The sequence below is a fragment of the Pinus tabuliformis genome, chromosome 4_2, assembly GCF_031772625.1.
Source record: "Pinus tabuliformis cultivar Carrire ecotype Pingquan chromosome 4_2, CPIR1, whole genome shotgun sequence".
Classification (NCBI taxonomy): domain Eukaryota; kingdom Viridiplantae; phylum Streptophyta; class Pinopsida; order Pinales; family Pinaceae; genus Pinus; species Pinus tabuliformis.
The window spans coordinates 1,152,698,703-1,152,719,021 of NC_142304.1; the positions used below are offsets into that span (position 1 = coordinate 1,152,698,703).

At 41.8% G+C, this 20,319-nt stretch overlaps 1 protein-coding gene across 1 annotated transcript in view; it reads left to right on the forward strand.

Annotated features, from left to right (window-relative positions):
* The window catches only part of LOC149173758 (putative inactive purple acid phosphatase 24), a 399,682-nt gene extending 384,964 nt beyond the window's left edge, over positions 1-14,718 (forward strand). Inside the window, exon 6 of the mRNA XM_089427998.1 lies at positions 14,227-14,718. Coding sequence (XP_089284124.1) covers positions 14,227-14,280 — 54 coding nt within the window. The 3' untranslated portion in view covers positions 14,281-14,718. The remainder of the gene's footprint in view (positions 1-14,226) is intronic.
* Positions 14,719-20,319: the final 5,601 nt, after the last annotated feature.

Here is a 20,319-nt window from a genome sequence, read left to right on the forward strand (position 1 = left end):
CCATGATACATGTGTCCCATCCTACGGTGCCAAATCTCACACAGCTCAGAACTGCTAGCTCTGCTGTCGGTACAACTGCTCAATGCCAGAAGGCTCTGGAATGCAAACTTGTACACCTTTGCATGGCGTACACCTATCACTCTAGCTGAATCAGCTGGACTGCCCCTAGGATACATCAACACCTGTCCTCCCCTGAACAGTACCTCATATCCTCTGTCCTCCAAAGCTGAGACGGATATGAGGTTCTTCCTCATCTCTCGTCCTACTAAAACCCAAAGACAAGTAGAGAGAGGAAGAGATCCAAGTGTGTGTAGAAATGACTTGAAGTCCTCTTCTATTTATACTAAAACGTAGAGGTTGAATAGACATGACTGTTGCACTTCTGAGCCTACATAAGTTGCTAGCCAACTTAACAATTTGTCCATAACATAAATAAATTCATAACTTCATAAATACTTATTGGAATCGGTTGATCTTTAGATCAATCCTACATCTCTCGACGAGAGGAGTCTAATAAAAATATTATCAGCCATGAATAAGATGACCCACATGAAGTTTGGCCCTAGTTGCCAATTTTAACACCTATCTGTTAGAACAATGACGATTATTTTATTATCATCTTTTCCAGATCTCCCAATTGAGATCTTATAAAGATATCACTTCATTCTTTGATATCTTTAATCAGGTCTAAGTGATATGACCTTTTTCACTACATTTCAGAGAGTATATTTTCTAGCATTTCACATCTCTCTTTTATGTTACCTCTCCTGCTACATAGGGATGAGAGGACCTAGGACTGATTTCATATGACTTCTCTTCTGGGGACTATATCTATCCTCCTTTTTCATGCAAGGGATTTCTATAACCCAACCGGTATATTGATCTTCTTGCAAACATGAAGTCATTTAATCAGAATTGTATTTATGAAAGATACTTGGCACATGAAGATGAAATCTTCACCTTGATGCTTTCTTGAATGATCTCCTTCAATGAGATTCTTGCTTGAGCTGCTTAGTACAACTGAGTTCCAAGACTTCCCTTGAGACTTTCTTGCATTGTTCAGCACCAAGCACTGTTGCTTTTATATTATGTTGAGATTACTTGATCTCTTGACTGTGAGGGTATGATATCGAGACCAAGAACTTTGAGAGTACTGTCATAATGCCCATTCGAGATGTGGCACTGTGTTCTCTTCTTGAAGTGATATCGTTGTAGTGTATGATGTGATTATTCCTGATACCGTGCAACACTTTGTTGACACATCCTTGTGACATTCCGTGGTATGTCATTTGTTCATAGAGGTATGCCTTTGAGCTGTGAGTGGTACTGAGATATTGAAACCTTCCACTAATTGTTCTTTAGCATCGAATTGAGGTTCTTGTGTATTACTGTGCATCATATTTTTAACACTGAGTTGCTCCATCAAACATTACTGGAACACTGAGCGAGGAACATTATTATAGTACAGAGAATTGTCAAGTCACTGTGATCATGATTTCGTAGTATGAGCTGGAACAGTGCAAACATCGTGACTGTGATTGCCATCAAGACTGTGATATCCGAGACTGAGATATGTAGAGAAATGTCAAGACTATCCTTGCTTTACTGCCCTTCTTGAAGCTGATCCTTGTCCTTGAATGTCCCTTTTTGTTGCCCTTCCTTTTAGCACCTTAGCTCTGATACCATGTTGAAGAATCTAGGGCTAATGTAGTTAGTGAGATTCTTCTTTAGCATGATAACTATTTGTGAGGTATTTTAGCTTATTAACACAATCATTTTCTTGATATCATTAGTGTGTGTATTCCTTTCTTCATCAAATAGCTATCAAAACAAAGAGACAAGAACACAAGATGTTGGATTTCTGCCAAGGCCAAAACCTCTCCCTCTTGGAGAGGAAAACCCACAAGAAATTCTTCTTATAGAGATTCCAATTGACGAATACCAAGACCATGACCCTTGACCTACTAGGCCACTCCAATACCAAGACACCAATCTTCTTATTCTTCTGAGATCGCCATCATTACTACTGCTTCATTGAGATCATCATTGCTCCTTCATTGAGATCTTCATCATTGTTACACCAATGCTACACCTTCACCGAGAACTAGATCATTGTTGTACTATTACTGAGATCACTACCATGTCAACGAGGTTTCTTCATTAGGATTATGACCGAGACCATAGGTGTCATTATGCTGAGATCTTGTGACTGCATTTTCTTCCTGCACCGAGGCCTTCATGATACTGTCTAGTATATTGAGACAGAGTGTTCCCTTCTTGTATTTGAGACCCTCATTATTATGCTGAGACTATAACCATTTCAGTGGCACCCATCCGAGATTACAGTGATGTTGTCCACCCTTACTATCATGCAAAGATACTTGTTCAAGATTTTGTGTCTCCTGCACCCATCTGAGATTACAGAGTGTCTGAGATTTCAGAGAGGAATGTGAAGATATCTCTGCTCCTTATCCGAAGTTACAGGATGTCCGAAAATCTGCCTTTCTGTGGTGACCCTACACGCCTATTTATAGTTGTCAAGTCCAGGTTGGACAGTGTTGTAGCAACCAAGAGGAAGGGTAACCTAGGTGGTTGGATGCCATAACTAGTGGGCAGATGCTACAACAGTTTATTGGAGCCTAGATTTGTGCAATAGCTCCTCTATTGCATAGCAAAGGGCAGATCTTCGGAGCTCTAGTTGGATGATGGTTGAGCAAATATGAAGGGCATGTTTGTTTGTGTTGTATTAGACACCTCGAGGTTTGGTGGAGGGAAGCGTGAGAGGGTCCAAGTGTGAACCCCTAATCTGATACGAACTTAAACATGAACACAACAACTTACAGATATAATCATAAATACAGAGATGCAGCAGAAAAACACTTCATTTCATTAATAGAAAAATGTTGAACTATGATTACAAACAGAATGTAAATAAGATAGCTTGGGCGATGGTAGCTTATCTCTAAAGAGATGTGGCGGCTACATGCCTCCAAATTGTGTTACAATGAGGCTCAAAGACCTATTTATTATTGAGAAACAATGGAAAACCCTAAACATGCAAAAACCTAACCCTAGGAGATGAAGCGCCAAAACTGTGGGCCCCATTTGGGTAAATTGGTACATCAATTTCCCGGGGTCGTAACTTTGGCATACGATCTCCATTTGGCTATCATAATACCTCGTCTCGAAGATGTCAAAGATAAGGCCCAAATCAAATTGGCAAGTTGGTTTGGGACTTTTTCGGTCTCTCCGTTTTCCCTAAAAATGTCGTTTAGGGCCTTAAAAAGGCTCCAGAAGTTCAGGACCCGAAAAACTGCCTAAAATAGTAAACTGTGCTACAATTAAGGAAATCAAAAAACTGAAAGAGATAGTGTTGGGGGTCCAAGTGGAATAGGCGGGGGTGGCCACCAATATCCTTCTGGGTCATTCCTCCCCCTTAGGAAGTAATGGTTCCCATTGCGTTGAGTGCTTCCATGAGATGGGGAAACTTCTGCTAAACTTGGTCCCTGGTGAGCCACTTGCCTTGGTGAAGGAGTTGGCCAGCTTTGACAATAGTTGGATCTTCTGCTGGCGAGTGTTCTTGATCTGTGTGTCCGTGATCTGACCAAGGGTGGCCTGTTCCATGCAGTCTGGGTTTAGCTTTGTTGGTGTGATTTGTTCTGCAACGTCAGATGTGTCCAGCAATGGTGGAAAGCATGGCCGAAGGCGGTGTACATTGAACACTGGGTGCAGACCAAGGAACGGTGGAATGCTAAGCTCAAAGGCATTGTCCCCTACAGCCTTGGTGATGGTGATTGGCCCATATTGGAGCGGGCGAAGCTTGTGGTGGGGTCCAGCGAGGCGCTCCTTCTGCAAATGTAGACAAACTTTGTTGCCCACGTGGAACTTGTGCGGCACCCAATACTGATCTTGGCGTTGCTTGTACTTAGAATTGGCTCTATCCAATATATCATGGACCTGCTGGCGGATGTATTGAATGCGCTCAATGAAGCTATTAGCCCTGTCGGCTTCGGACTGGACATGAGCCGAATCTTCCTGAGTAGTTGCAAATGGTATGGCCACATCAATGGGACATAATGGCTGAAATCCCAACCCTACCTGAAAGGGGTTGTGGCCCGTTGAGCTATGGAGAGCTCTGTTGTAGCTGTGCTGGACATAGGGAAGGCTTTCATCCCATGTGCGTGGATGCTTCGGGTTGTACATGCGTAGAATGTGTCCGATCATCCTGTTGACAACCTCTGTTTGGCCATCATTTCGGGGATGGAAAGCCATGGACTTAGTAAGTTTTGTATCCAACATCGACCAGAGACTTGACCAAAATGCACTCAGGAATCTGCTGTCTCAATCTGAGACAATGGACAGTGGAATCCCAAAGTGTAGCCACACTCGCTCGAAGAAGAGCTTAGCAGTGGCCTCTGTTGTGATACTCTTCTTGCAGGCCACCATGATGGCCATCTTAGAGAATCTGTCGACGACCACAAAAACGCAATCATTGTCGTGCTTAGTGTAAGGAAGGCCCGACATGTAATCCATGGAGACAGATTTGCAAGGTCGACTAGGAGTAGGTAGAGGAGTATACAGGCCTTGCTTCTTGATGGTTGGTTTGGCAATGGCGCAGGAAATGCAAAATCTAATGTATTTCCAACATCGTGACAAAGTTTCGGCCAATAAAAATACTTCTGCAATACTGCCAAAGTTTTCTCTACTCTGAAATGTCCAACGACCCGATTGTATTGTGCCTCCCAAATCATCTTGGCACGCTCGCTTGAAGGAACACAGATGTGTCCCAGGTGGCATAATAGTGCATCCTGAAGGTGAAAAGTTGAAATTGGCTTCTCTTCCAAGAGTGTCTGGTATGTGCTGCTGAATTTTGGATCGTTCTTTTAAAGATGCGGCCACCCCGATGTCTTGTGCCCACAGGAGTCGAGCACAGTGATCAGCGCCATGACCGGTGGTCGGCTGAGGCAATCAGCGACACTATTGGTGTTGCCCTTCTTATACTTAATGTTCAAATGGAACTGTTGCATGTAGGTGGACCATTTCTGATGGCGGTCATTCTGCAACTTCCCTTGTGCCTGTATGAATTGTAGAGGTCTGTGTTTTGTGTGGATGATCATTTCCTTCCCCAGAATGTAATGCTTCCATTGACGGCAGGCCTGCACAATGAAATACATTTTTTTATCGTAAGTGGGGTACTTTCGAACTATGTCTGAAAGTGTCTCACTGTGGTAAGCCACTAGATGCCCATGCTGAGTAAAAACCACACCAATAGCATAGTCAGAGGCATTTTTCTCAATCTCAAATGGTTGTTGCAGGTTTGGTAATGTGAGCACTGGTGCAGAACAGAGGCTATTCTTCAACTTGGAGAACGCTTGTGGTTGGGTTTCAGACCAAAAACTGATACGAACTTAAACATGAACACAACAACTTACAGATATAATCATAAATACAGAGATGCAGCAGAAAAACACTTCATTTCATTAATAGAAAAATGTTGAACTATGATTACAAACAGAATGGAAATAAGATAGCTTGGGCGATGGTAGCTTATCTCTAAGAAGAGATGTGGCGGCTACATGCCTCCAAATTGTGTTACAATGGGGCTCAAAGACCTATTTATTATTGAGAAACAATGGAAAACCCTAAACATCCAAAAACCTAACCCTAGGAGATGAAGTGCCAAAACTGTGGACCCCATTTGGGTAAATTGGTACATCAACTTCCCGGGGTCGTAACTTTGGCATATGATCTCCATTTGGCTATCATAATACCTCGTCTCAAAGATGTCAAAGATAAGGCCCAAAAAAAATTGGCAAGTTGGTTTGGGACTTTTTCGGTCTCTTCGTTTTCCCTAAAAACGTCATTTAGGGCCTTGAAACGGCTCCAGAAGTTCAGGACCCGAAAAACTACCTAAAATAGTAAACTGTGCTACAATTAAGGAAATCAAAAAATTGAAAGAGATAGTGTTGGGTGTCGAAGTGGAATAGGCGGGGGTGGCCACCAATATCCTTCTGGACCATTCCTCCCCCTTAGGAAGTAATGGTTCCCATTGTGTTGAGTGCTTCCATGAGATGGGGAAACTTCTGCTAAACTTGTTCCTTGGTGAGCCACTTGCCTTGGTAAAGGAGTTGGCCAGCTTTGACAACCCGATATAGTTGGATCTTCTGCTGGCGAGTGTTCTTGATCTGTGTGTCCGTGATCCGACCAGTGGTTGCCTGTTCCATGCAGTCTGGGTTTAGCTTTGTTGGTGTGGTTTGTTCTGCAACGTCAGATGTGTCCAGCAATGGTGGAAAGTATGGCCGAAGGCGGTCTACATTGAACACTAGGTGCAGACCAAGGAACGGTGGAATGCTAAGCTCGAAGGCATTGTCCCCTATAGCCTTGGTGATGGTGTATGGCCCATATTGGAGCGGGCGAAGCTTGTGGTGGGGTCCAGCGAGGCGCTCCTTCTGCAAATGTAGCCAAACTTTGTTGCCCACCTGGAACTTGTGCGGCACCCGATACTGAGCTTGGCGTTGCTTGTACTTAGAATTGGCTCTATCCAATATATCATGGACCTGCTGGCAGATGTATTGAATGCGCTCAATGAAGCTATTAGCCCTGTCGGCTTCGGACTGGACACGAGCTGAATCTTCTTGAGTAGTTGCAAATGTGATAATGTGATGGCCACATCAATGGGACATAATGGCTGAAATCCCCACCCTACCTGAAAGGTGTTGTGGCCCATTGAGCTATGGAGAGCTTTGTTGTAGCTGTGCTGGACATAGGGGAGGCTTTCATCCCATGTGCGTGGATGCTTCGAGTTGTACATGCGTAGAATGTGTACGATCATCCTGTTGACAACCTCTGTTTGGCCATCATTTTGGGGATGGAAAGCCATGGACTTAGTAAGTTTTGTATCCAACATCGACCAGAGACTTGACCAAAATGCACTCAGGAATCTGCTGTCTCGATCTGAGACGATGGACAGTGGAATCCCAAAGTGTAGCCACACTTGCTCGAAGAAGAGCTTAGTAGTGGCCTCTGTTGTGGTACTCTTCTTGCAGGCCACCATGATGGCCATCTTAGAGAATTTGTCGACGACCACAAAAACGCAATCATTGTCGTGCTTAGTATAAGGAAGGCCCGACATGTAATCCATGGAGACAGATTTGCAAGGTCGACTAGGAGTAGGTAGAGGAGTATACAGGCCTTGCTTCTTGATGGTTGGTTTGGCAATGGCGCAGGAAGTGCAAAATCTAATGTACTTCCAACATCCTGACAAAGTTTCGGCCAATAAAAATACTTCTGCAATACTGCCACTGTTTTCTCTACTCCGAAATGTCTAGTGACCCGATTGTAGTGTGCCTCCCAAATCATCTTGGCACGCTCACTTGAAGGAACATAGATGTGTCCCAGGTGGCATAATAGTGCATCCTGAAGGTGAAAATTTGGAATTTGCTTCTCTTCCAAGAGTGTCTGGTATGTGCTGCCGAATTTTGGATCGTTCTTTTAAAGATGCGGCCACCGCGATGTCTTGTGCCCACAGGAGTCGAGCACAGTGATCAGCGCCATGATCGGTGGTCGACTGAGGCAATCAGCGACACTATTGATGTTGCCCTTCTTATACTTAATGTTCAAATGGAACTGTTGCATGTAGGTGGACCATTTCTGATGGCAATCATTCTGCAACTTCCCTTGTGCCTGTATGAATTGTAGAGGTCGGTGGTTTGTGTGGATGATCATTTCCTTCCCCAGAATGTAATGCTTCCATTGACAGCAGGCCTGCACAATGAAATACATTTCTTTATCGTAAGTGGGGTACTTTCGAACTATGTCTGAAAGTGTCTCACTGTGGTAAGCCACTGGATGCCCATGCTGAGTAAGAACCGCACCAATAGCATAGTCAAAGGCATTTGTCTCAATCTCAAATGGTTGTTGCAGGTTTGGTAATGTGAGCACTGGTGCAGAACAGAGGCGATTCTTCAACTTGGAGAACGCTTGTTGTTGGGTTTCAGACCAAAAAAACTTTGCTTTTGCTCCACCCTTGGTGACTTGACTTAAAGGCCAAGTGATATGAGAGAACCCCAAGACGAACCTACGGTAGAAGTTGGCAAGACCCAAAAAGCTACGGAGCTCTGTTAGAGTGGTTGGGGTTGGCCAATCCCAAATGACTTGTATCTTGGATGGGTCCACATGTACACCCTTCTCATCAATTATGTACCCCAGATATTGAACCTAGGTCAGGCCAAAGGTTCATTTCTCCAAGTTAGCACACATCTTGTGTTGTTGTAGGGTTTGAAGGACCTGTCGAATATGGTGGAGGTGCTCGTCCCAACTCTGGCTGAAGATCAAGATGTCATCTAAATACACCACCACGAATGCATTGGTGAAGGGTCGCAAGATGTCGTCCATCAGTCTCATGAAGGTTGCAGGGGCATTCGTCAATCCGAACGGCATGACCAACCATTCGAAAAGGCCCTCCTTGGATTTGAAGGCAGTCTTCCACACATCAGAGGGTTTGATAGGCACCTAGTGATAACCTGACTTCAAGTCAATCTTGCTGAAATATTTGCCCCCCTTGAGTTGGTCAAGAAGGTCATCAATCCGCGGGATTTGGTACCTATTCTAGATAGTGATCTTGTTCAACGCCCGATAGTCAATACAGAGCCTCCAGGTCCCATCCTTATTTTATACCAATACAATAGGGCTCCCATAGGGTGATGAGCTTGGCCTGATGTGCACTTTTTGCAATAGTTCCTGAATCTGTCTCCTAATCTCATCGTTCTCCAGAACAGAGCATCGATAGATCAACCCATTGAGCAGCGGCGCGCCCGACGTCAGATCAATGGAGTGTTTGACTGATAGTGCAGAGGTACCCCTGTAGGTGAGGCGAAAATATCCCTGTACTCCTACACAACCTTGTCCATCTGCTGCTATTGTGCAGAGAAGCCCTGCCTGGTAGCCGTGGCCACAACCTTCTTCTTGCCTTGAGGGCGAATCATAAGGAAAACAAAATTTCCTGGTCTGGGAAATGATCGTACTGGATTGCTTTGCAGTGATCAAAGAGATGGCAGTAGGTGGGGCTACCTCTGGTATCCTGTACAACTTGTTGGCCAAGGTAATAATCATAGAGTGAGGTCTAGACTCATATACATCATGTGCTTCCACAAGTATGTTTGTCCTAACAATACATCACAAACTTCAAGAGGAGCAACATCACACAGTACCTCATCCGTGAAGGGATTGATGTTGCAGGGAAGGCGGCACTACTGGCTGACGCAAAGATCTTGTCCTTGGTGAAGCCACCTGATGGTGTACAGTTGTGGGTGTGTTGTAGTCTTTAGGCCCGGCCGCTTCATGACCTCTGCTGACATGAGGTTCTTTTGCCTCCCGCTGTTGACAATGAACTGCAGTGGAGAACCCTTCACCCACATTTGTGAGTGGAAGAGGTGTTCCCCCTCCTCTAGATCTTCACACTCAATCTCTTGGATCTTGGTGGTGGCTACGGTGGTGGCTTCACATCAATGATTTGCTTCCCTTTGTCAGTTCCCTTATCGGGTTCTAATTCAGAGTCGGAACGTGCATCTGATTTAGAAGCCTTCATCTCGGCCACCAGTGACTGCTTGGCCTGACACTCACTTGTATTATGAGTGGAGCTCTTATGGAATTCACAACATTTTCCCGTGTCCTTCTTTGTTTTCGTGGTGTTCTTTTCTTGCGGCCTCGGCGGGCTGTCCTGGGTAGCCCCGCCTTGGCTTGGTCCTTTGTTTTGTGGTTTGGGGGCACCTTTTCCTTGCTTTGGATTTGCAGATCCAAAGTCCTGCTTCTTTTGTTTAAACTTCTGCTCAATCTTGACAGCGTACCGGTACACCGTGCCGAGCGAGGAAATGTCCAGGAACTCCATCTTGTCCTGGATGTACTTGTGTAGATAGTCGCGGTACTTGAGCACCAAATGCTGCTTAGTATCCTTGATACCCAGCTTCGTGCGAAGGGTATGGAAAATATTTGTGAACTCCGACACATCTTGGTCCCTTCCCTGCCGTAGCATGGTCCACTTTATGTATTTATCTTCATAGCTCCTGACAGGGTAATATTGTTCCTTGATGGCATCTCGGAAAGAATCCCAAGTGGGTGCAGCTGAAAACAACGAGGGTTCACTCTCGTCCTTTTGTTCACAGTAGGTTTCCCACCAATCCTTGACATGTGGGGTGGCTTTGAGAAGTGAAAAAGTAATCTTTTCCCAATTGGAAAAGTCATGAACTGAAAAATATCCTTCCAATAGATTTAACCATTTATCTGCGCGTCTGCATCTATCAGGGCTTCAAATATGGGAATATCAAAGTTAACTTGTACCTTAAAAGGAGTGGTGCCTCTAGAGTGGCTATTGGATGAAGATGCATCGCTTGTGGGTAGTCGTTAAAGGATCTGGGCAAAGTTATCCATCATCGCATCCCTCTGTCACTCGAGGGCTTCCTCGAGCAACATTTTGAAAGGATCTCCTGCCCCCTCATCTTTCTTTTCTTCCGCCATGGGAGGTCATCGGGTTTTGTGAGGCTGATCTTGCAACGGTTCAACCAGATCGAGCCCTAACTCCTTATACCCTGACCTCATTGGGGACATGCAAAGAAAAACAGAGAAAGAGAAGACCGCTCTGATACCACTGATTCGAACTTAAACAGGAACGCAACAACTTACAGATATAATCATAAATACAGAGATGCAGCAGAAAAACACTTCATTTCATTAATAGAAAAATATTGAACTATGATTACAAACAAAATGGAAATAAGATAGCACGGGCGATGGTAGCTTATCTCTGAGAAGAGATGTGGGAGCTACATGCCTCTGAACTATGTTACAATGAGGCTCAAAGGCCTATTTATTATTGAGAAACAATGGAAAATCCTAAACATCCAAAACCTAACCCTAAGAGATGAAGCACCAAAACTGTGGTCCCCGTTTGGGTAACTTGGTACATCAACTTCCCAGGGTCGTAACTTTGGCATACGATCTTTGTTTGGCTATCATAATACCTAGTTTCGAAGATCTCGAAGAGAAGGCCGAAAACAAATTAGCAAGTTAGTGTGGGACATTTTTGGTCTCTCCGTTTTCCCTAAAAACGTCGTTTAGGGCCTCAAAATGGCTCTGGAAGTTCAGGACCCGAAAAACTGCCAAAAATAGTAAATTTTGCTACAATTAAGGAAACCAAAAAACTCAAAGAGACAGTGTTGGGGGTCCAAGTGGAATAGGCGGGTGGGCACCAATATCCTCCTGGATCATAAGCGCAGTGCAAGGAAGGACTCTTGGTTGCTAGAAGAGGCAGTTTGTTGGAGCTCATTGGTGTGATCAACCAAAGGAGCAATTTGTTGCAGCCCGTGTTCATCATTGGAGAAGCGACATTTTATGTTGATAGGTGGCAACCCTCCTGCCCTATGTTAGTCTTCATTGGAGTAGCGCATGAAGACTTTAGTGGGAAGAAGTCCCTGAGTAGCTGAAGAGCAGCAATGGACGACCGAGAGGAGCTGAGAGAGTGCGCCACAGCCAGATGGTCAGAGTATCTTGATCAGGGTAGATTGGTGGTCATCACGACAAACACCAAGCTCTAGTTGTTGTATTCTTGTACTAGTGGATGTATGAGGGTCATTATCCTTGGTACGGGAGCCCTAGACTGTTGTCTTATTCAGTTAGATTAGTATAACAAAGTTGGGTTATTGTACATAATTGTGTAAAGGGTTGTGTATATTTTGTGCACTAGTAGATTTACTGTTGCTTTTATTTTGCTGCACAAAGTAGTTTCGTTGTGATTCTTGGTTTGGTAGCGTTAGTGATTTAAGATTCTATCCTAGACCCTGTTGACCTTTTGACCGCTAGGACCACTTTGCATTGGGAACTATGAACTACCACGAGAAACGTGAACACTGTAACAAGAGACTATGATGCTCTTAGAGTTTTCACGAGGAATACTACACCAAGGCCAAGGTCACCTACAGACTCTATAGACTATAACCATGTGGGATGACATAGGTGCACGTTGACGTGGGTTGGACTGACGCATACACCAATGACACCCCTTCAAATGTTGGCTCCTCTAAAACCATGGGTCCACATGATAAGTCCACTAAGGTCCTCCAATCCATCTAGGGATGAGATTGCCTCAAAGAAACTTTCAAGGGACAGGACATGGTCCGACCAAATCAGACTCGAATCAACAAGACACGGGTCTAGGATACCTAATACAGGGCCTCACATGGTTTTTACATGGCTTTAACTTGTGACTTTGGGCTTACAATGGTGGTGAATGTTGCACTGGGAAAATATATGTACCCCCACTGATGAAGGGGTTACAATTCCCTTTAGAGAACAATAGAAATCAATATTTTTGAGTCTAAAGACGAACATGAAGATTATTCAGATTCTATTATAGTCCTTTGTCACTTCCCTGTACAAAACCTAAGCCCAGTCCATATGGTTTATTTGGTACTTTGACCATTAAGTCATCTCTAAGAATTTCGTCAAAAGCATTAGCAGGTGTACACGGGTCTTCGGCTAGCTACAGGTAGTCGAAGTTGAAGGTGTACGCAGGTTCTTCGGCCACATACTGGAATTTGATGTTGCATTGTCAGTAGCCTGTTTGCTCGTCATACAACACCGTCCATATAAAGTAAAATTCTAAAGTTGCCAAAAGACACGACCATCCCTACAACTTGTGGTGTGATAAAATTTAGGTTAAAAATATAAGACTCAGGTAAATAAAGTACTTAAAATAATATATTAATAAAAAATAGAAGAATAATAAATAATATATATGGAAAAGTGTAAAGGTATGTCTTATCGACAAGACATGACTCTTCATATGAAAGGGCACCCCACCTAGTATTTATAAGGGGGGCCCTCGTTTGTAATATCAATCATTCTTCTATCAATATATATTTTATCAATCCATTTTATCTACAATATATCTTCATATACAAACGGGGACTCTTTGGCTTTCCATTTTGTCAGCCCCCCAAGACAGTAAAGCATACGTAATGGGACTGTTGGTTTGCAAGGAGAGCATGGCTGTATGTCCAAGACTAGTGCTCAGTTGTTTAAGGGAGGGTAACATGAAGGGCAGCTTTCTTGGGTGATGATTGCAGTGATTTGGTGCATACATCCTTTATTGGTATTTGGCATTGCCTGCAGTTCAAGTCCCTTTTAAGTTATTACTCTATGGCTGATCCGATGTAGGTCTATTTTCAACCATGAGGTTAGTGTTTGTTTACTTTCTATTCCATGTGAAGGGATGAGGTACGTATGCAGTGGTTGGCCAAAGGGGCCTTGTTGATAAAGGATGCCAAATCCCTAGCATCTTGTGATTTTATTTCTGCTCTAGTAATTTTGACAGAGGATATGAGTTCCATTTTGTATACCCTTCCACCTTTTTCTTCGCTATTATATTTCAATTAGAAAAATCTGCTGCTGCTATTATTTCAACTAGATCTGGTCTGCACTAGAGATCAGCCAGCTGTTACAACAAATTCAGTTAACTGTTAATAGACGTTGCTGACTGGGTCTGACATTTTCATAGAAATACTAATCTGCGTGTTAATGCAGCCCTGGGGTTCATAATAGTTGGGCCCATAGCACGCCCATTATCATCCATACTTTTCATTAGAGAAATACAATCACATTTGGGATATTGAGCAGGACATGCAAAACCAAGGTTGATGTCATGTTTTTGACCAACTGAAGCAGAAGAGCTGTGAATATTGTTATGTGTCATAAGAGTGTAGAGACATGCATGAACGCATACAGGAGGAAGGAAAAGGCCTCAAATGAATTTTTTCGTTGTATTGGAATGACTTGAATAACTATGTTAGGTTTGAGGCTAAAATATGTAACAGTAAAGAAAAAATTGGTTCATTGTAGTGGAAGAATTAACGTCAATGTGTTTTAGTGCTGAATATATCATACTCTAGGAATTTGGTTGATATAATGTATGTTTTGTTCCTCTGATATAATGAGATTCAGTAATTAATGAAATTATTTTTGTCCCATAAAAGTTTCTCGAAAAAACCTCTGGTGTGAGATTTGGAGTTTAGCTATTGTTATAGATAGAGTTGAAGAATGTACACGTGGATTTCTTCTTCCCATTGAATTTTAAAGAAAAATTCCTATGCCATGAAGCTTCACCAACTCATTGTATTGAATTTAAAATTGGACAAGGGATCACTATAAGACTGACATTTTCGCCATTTTATGCAGTTCAAGCTACCAGATGGGAGGATAGCAGATCAATTTTCAATTAGCAGATTTTGATAGCGACAGCATGGGGATCCGATAACTACAATAATTGTTGTCTGCTAGAAATTCTTTGCCAAGGTCTAGGAATGTAGTTGATAACTGTGCTCTTAAGTTGGTTTGCACTCCAAATTCCGGTCTTATATTCTGAACTTTTGCAAGCTTCATGCTTTTGTTGAATAATGTGCTCTTGATTCAAGAGAGGTTCATCATGTCACTAATCAGCCCCTGTAAACAGGAAGGATGCTAGTAAGCGTCGTTACTGATTTTATTGGTGCAGATATTATGGTAATTCAGTAATGGAAAACAGATGTTTAATAGTTAGGAATAATTCCTTAGGAATTCACCTATTTCAAATTTTCTTCTACACTTGCATGTGGGAGGAAAAAGTAATTTTTAACATTGGGTCAACATAAACTTTATACCTTGTGGATTACGATTAGGTTTGTATCTCAATTAAGTGAAAGCTTTGGAGCACTTTTATAGAAGGTTGACATGACAAAGCTATCATAGAGTGAGTACTACAGGAAAAAAATATATTTATAAACGGGGAAGCAAGGATTTTATATGATTTACTCTAATATTATTAGATCTATCTTTTTGCTTATATTAAAATGGAAAAAATTATGCTGCCAATGTAGCGGGATGCCAAAAACAAATATCCCCCCTATAGCCAGTTACTCCTTATAAAGACTTCTAATACCCATCATCTTCAACTCGTAGGAGCTATTATTGGCAAAGATAAAGAAAGATTTGGGACAAACTAACAGATTTTGTGATGACCGAATCTCCCTTGGAGTTGAGTGCCTTTTTCACTTAAGTATTGATGCCACCTAATGGAATGTGCTCGCCAAAGTATGTTGTGTACCTAACCACAACATCCATATCAGGCTTTATTTGCATGTGCCATTTTGTGTATAAGCTCATTATTTTGTAATAGTGTTATATTGTAAAAGAACCACATTAGTATAATAAGGATTTAACAACTTGGTGGCATACCCCCTTTAGCTAGGGGTTTATCATGCTTTTGGTCTCCCTTTGGATATAAATAACTGCTTTCTGCCTCTCATATGTATATCATTTTGTCACTACAAATCAATCAATTATTGATGTTTATTGGGGATATCTTCCTCCATTGCTCAGATTTGCAAGTGCAATCCAAGTAGGTGTGTAGATGCCCTCATTGTTTCCGGCTTATTTTCTCTTATTATTGATATGTATGAGTATGGATGGGGAACCATCCTACCACAAACATTACCAACAAGGAGAGAGTGGAGCAACCACAAAATGTTAGTGCTAAACCAAGAAATCCTAGGGAAGAGGAGAGAAAGAAAGGAAGAGGGAGAAGGACCTCTAGAGTAGTTAGGGTTTGTCTTTGTTATTTACCATGGTAGGTCAATCAAGGTGCTTTAGTTAGGGTTTTTAGTGAGTAATAAAAAATGAATTAACAAAGAAAATCAAGTCGACTAAAGCTAATTCTTGGCATCCTTCTGGGAGCTAATTAATTGTGTAGGAAATAAAAAGGAAGAGAAAGGGAAAGAACTGACTCAAATGACTATTGTAGGTGTTGAAGCTTCTTGGGCTTAACTGATATATATATATATATAACCTAAATTATAGGTTTTTTCAAAGGTTTTCTTGGTGGTTTTCTAAGTTGTTTTCGGTCTTCAAGGGTTTTCTTGGTGGTTTTCTAGGTTGTTTTGTGATTTTCAAGAGTTTTCTTGGTGGGTTTTTGTGGTTTTCATGATTGTTTTTTGTAGTTTTTGTATGGTAGGTTTTTTTTCAAATTAATTTATTTTATTTTATTTAAAAAAAAATAAAATAATAATAATTAAATAAAAGAGACAAAAAGGATAGGAAATCTACCTTGGCTTGAGCCTTTGGGTTGTTGGCGGGGTTGATAGGTAGCTGGATCGAGTTCCTCCATCTCGATCGAGCTTAGAAATCTTCCGTTGAACTCCTTTTTTTCTCGCGGTCTGATTAAAATGACTTGCACAGGTCACAACTGGGGTTTTTAATAAGAAATATTGCTCGAATGAGCCATAGGATTGATCGAGCCTCTACCTCGGGTTATAAAAGGGCTCAATCGAGGATTTGTTTAAACACTCAATCAATCTATTTTTAAGCGCCTAAATAGCTCGATCAAGCACTTGAAAATTGCTCGATTGAGCATCCTTTTTTCACCAAAACGCGCCCTCGCTTTGCCAAAAAGTGTAGCCCATCTCCATGCACTCACCCTTCTATGTCCTAAGACACTCAAGTGATTATCCCAACCATCATGCCAAAGTAATGAGACATACACAACATGCACAAAATAATCTTTTCATGCTATGATCAAGTATATTTGTGTAGTTTCTTTGGACCTAGGCAAAGTCCCCATCTTTTCCTCCCATTGTCAAGTCACCTTTTGCAGCTCAAAATCCAAAATGAATGTGGCATATGGAAAACATATCCACATCCCTCAAGTGTCTCAACAATCTATCCAAAGTGTCTGAAGTCAAATGAGCCATCTAAAAGACTTCCATACCTCTTGTTAAAGAGAGGCATGTTTGCACCAAATACTTCAATCACCTTCAAATAATGATGCCTCCAATATTTAGGTCATCCAACAATTATTTGCAAGCTACCAAAGGAGTTCTCTACCTCATCCTATGTTTTGTACCAAAGATGGGATACCACTTTCCAAGTAACTTGGTTCACATTCCTCGCTACCCCATATAGGTCAGTTTTTAATGTTTCCTTTGTTGACTCATATTTTGTCTCCATTCATCACATAGAATATAACTTCCTTGTCTTGCCAAAAAAGCATTTGGTTCTTTGACAATATCATCACAATAACCCAAGGAAAATTTTCACCTCTTCTACAAGGCTATCAAGTTGTCTCCACAACTCAATGATTCTTCTAAGAAACCCATCTGCTAGTGCCTACATCTTGGACTCCAAACTATCCAACTTGTTGTTGCTATAGAGGAGAGGATGGCATATTTCCATAACAAGTTTCTAACAAAACCACTCCTCCATATCCTTCCTCTTTCACCAAGCTCAACACCTTCAAGTTCCTTTAGGCTCCACTACTTCTTGGTAGTGAGTTGTCGATGCTTTAATTAAAAAAAGGAATGTTGTAGGTGACTATTAATATCACCTCTAATAACTACAAAAAAAAGTGTTCCTCTTGTCCACCAAGAGATTCATCCTCACAACTACTATTCTAAGCTTCCATATACAAGTCTACCCAAACCTATTATCAAGGCACCTAGAATGTCCAACATCCCCCTTAAAGTCTATAGCACTCAACTACTCTCAAGTTTTGTTAGCTTAGCCATCAAAGTGGGTTACACTTGGACTTCCTCCAAGTCACCCAACTTCTCCTTTAAAGAACCGACCATTGCAACATTTTGAAAATGCAAGAAACAAATAACATGCACAAATAAAAAACTGGGTTTCATGAACAATTCAACCCCAACTTGTCACCTCATTCCTATAACTCATCCAAGCCAACATATATGTTCTACGCTAACTTGAGTTGGTTTCCTTCTACATCAAGGAATAATTTTGCACTCTTCAAGATTATCCACATTAATTGTCTTCCACATGCGAATTGGTCATGGCTCTTCACCCTGGTGCTTGGAAATTCATCCCCAAATCCTAATTTACCATAAAAAGATCTGACTTGATGCACTCAATTCATTATGGCACCTATGCTATGCAACATTGCCTTGCCTTAGCCATAGTGGCTTAAGCAACTTGTGCATACTGTAACTAGACTACATCTCTTCACCTAAGGTATGTGCACAATTTCAACTTAGGCTACAATGTTAGATGCACCAAATCCTACTCAACTTAAGATTATCCAACGAGCACACTAGGTGCACATCCAACCATGACCTCAAGCTTTCCATAGTAATGCTTAGCCAAGCTTATCATGTTGGGTATATGTTATATACTTTGGATGACTAGCCATATGCGCTCGTATGTATCAAGTGCATAGGAGGGTTCATAGTGGGACGTAAAACCCCCTTATCTAAGTGGAGCCATTAGGGGGGAGGGGGAGGGGGTTGAAGCCACTGGATTAAAAAAATGTGGTTTTTTTTGTCTAATTTTGGTGGCTTTCAACACATGGTTTTTGTTTTTGGCATTTTTGTGGTGCATAGGGTTTCAACCCATGTTTTTTTTTATGTCAATTAAGGAACTAAGGTTGCAGTCTAATCCAAGTCAATGGATTATGGGTCTTGAATGTCGCAATAAACTATATATTGTATTGTAAACAATGACGTTGATTGATGATCAAACTTAAAGGTGCAACTCTAAGTAGTTTGTTAGTATTTTTTCCTAGTTTGGGTTTCAAGGTAAATCTCAATGTATTTTGTGTTTGTTGTTATTTACTATTATGATTATTAGGAATCTGTATGTGCATTGCATTACTATAGAAGGAATAAAACTTACATAACACTTGGACAATGAAAACCATACATGGAACAATACATTCAAATGTGTAAAACAACCACACAAGTACTCAATATATATGGATGGGTAGCACACAAACTAGGTGCCTAACACCCTTATGTGTGAGTGTGTGAGATAGAAAGGGAAGAGCATGACCCCTACTTGTGGCTCAATTTTAGAGTACAAATAAATCAATGAAAGATATCCTCATGCCCAAAAATGTCCAAATGAACTTGTACAAACCAACCCAAGAACTTCCATAGGTCTTCCTCCTACAACCATGTTCCATTCTCCATCTCACCAAGGAAATACAAGTCGCTCCATCGCACCCCTCCATGGCACAATCATAGAACTCCTTATCCTTGCTCCTTGAAAGAATTTTTTTCTTCCATCTCTTAGTGATGATTCATATATGATTAATGGTGCCTTGGCTCATGAAGCATCCACTTACTTATATGACTCCTTCCTTTCTCTTGACAAGTCATGTCACTCTAAGAAGTCTCATCGAGCTAGCTCATTCCACCAAACCATTCCATCATGTCCAAGTCGTCTTAATCCCACTTAGTCATCGATCCACCTAGGTTGCTTGCACCTCTGTTGTCTCATCTGCTAAGTCTTATCTATCATGCCAAGGGTTTCCATCCATCCACAACTCCATCTACACTCAAATGCACCCAAGGAACCTAATGAACATATCATGATGGATGCATTCCCAAGGGAGTATACTCAGTGAGTGCATCCCATGATTGCAATCAATGGCAACTTGTGCCCCAAGGCACCTGAACTGCTCATTACAACCCCCAAGTGCATAACACCTAACTCTATTGACCCATAAAGTCTCAACACTACAAATTCTCAAGCCTCCATCCAAGCCCACCAAACTCTTTATTGAATTCAACTTGAGACCATGTATAATGCGCTCTATCCTTCCAAAGGAGTGCCCAAGCCCTATCTGTAAGGCACCCTATCTATCCACAGTAGCACACAAGTCCCTAATAGTGTGCCTTACTTGTCCACAAGAGCACCCAAGTCTCTACAGTGCACCCTATCTATCCACAGTAGCACCCCAGTCTCTACAGTGCACCCTATCTATCCACAGTAGCACCCCAGTCTCTACAGTGCACCCTATCTATCCACAGTAGCACCCAAGTCCTAATAGTGTTCCTTGTCCACAAGAGCACCCAAGTCTCTACAGTGCACCCTATCTATCCACAAAAGCACCCAAGTCTTCATAGTGCTCCCTATTTGCCTATAGTAGCACCCAAGCTTGTCCATTGTCTATCTTACCAAAGGCCCAAAATGTCCATCTTAAGTCTCTATTACCAAGTCAACCCCAAAATACACCTTGCCAATGGACCAAGGAATCTCCATACAATCGTCTATCCAACATGGTCATCTACCTCAATATAGTGGAGGTGTTTGATGCCATTCTGAGCAAGGGTCTTACACCCTCTTACTAATGACTCAATAATATTGATAATAACTCACATAGAAAAACACATTTCACTAACTTTTACTAGGAATTCATATCAAGAATCTCACCTTTCACACAATAACTCATAATTATCCATTGACAGAGATCTATGTATAAACACCTCATGCTTCCTCTTTCCT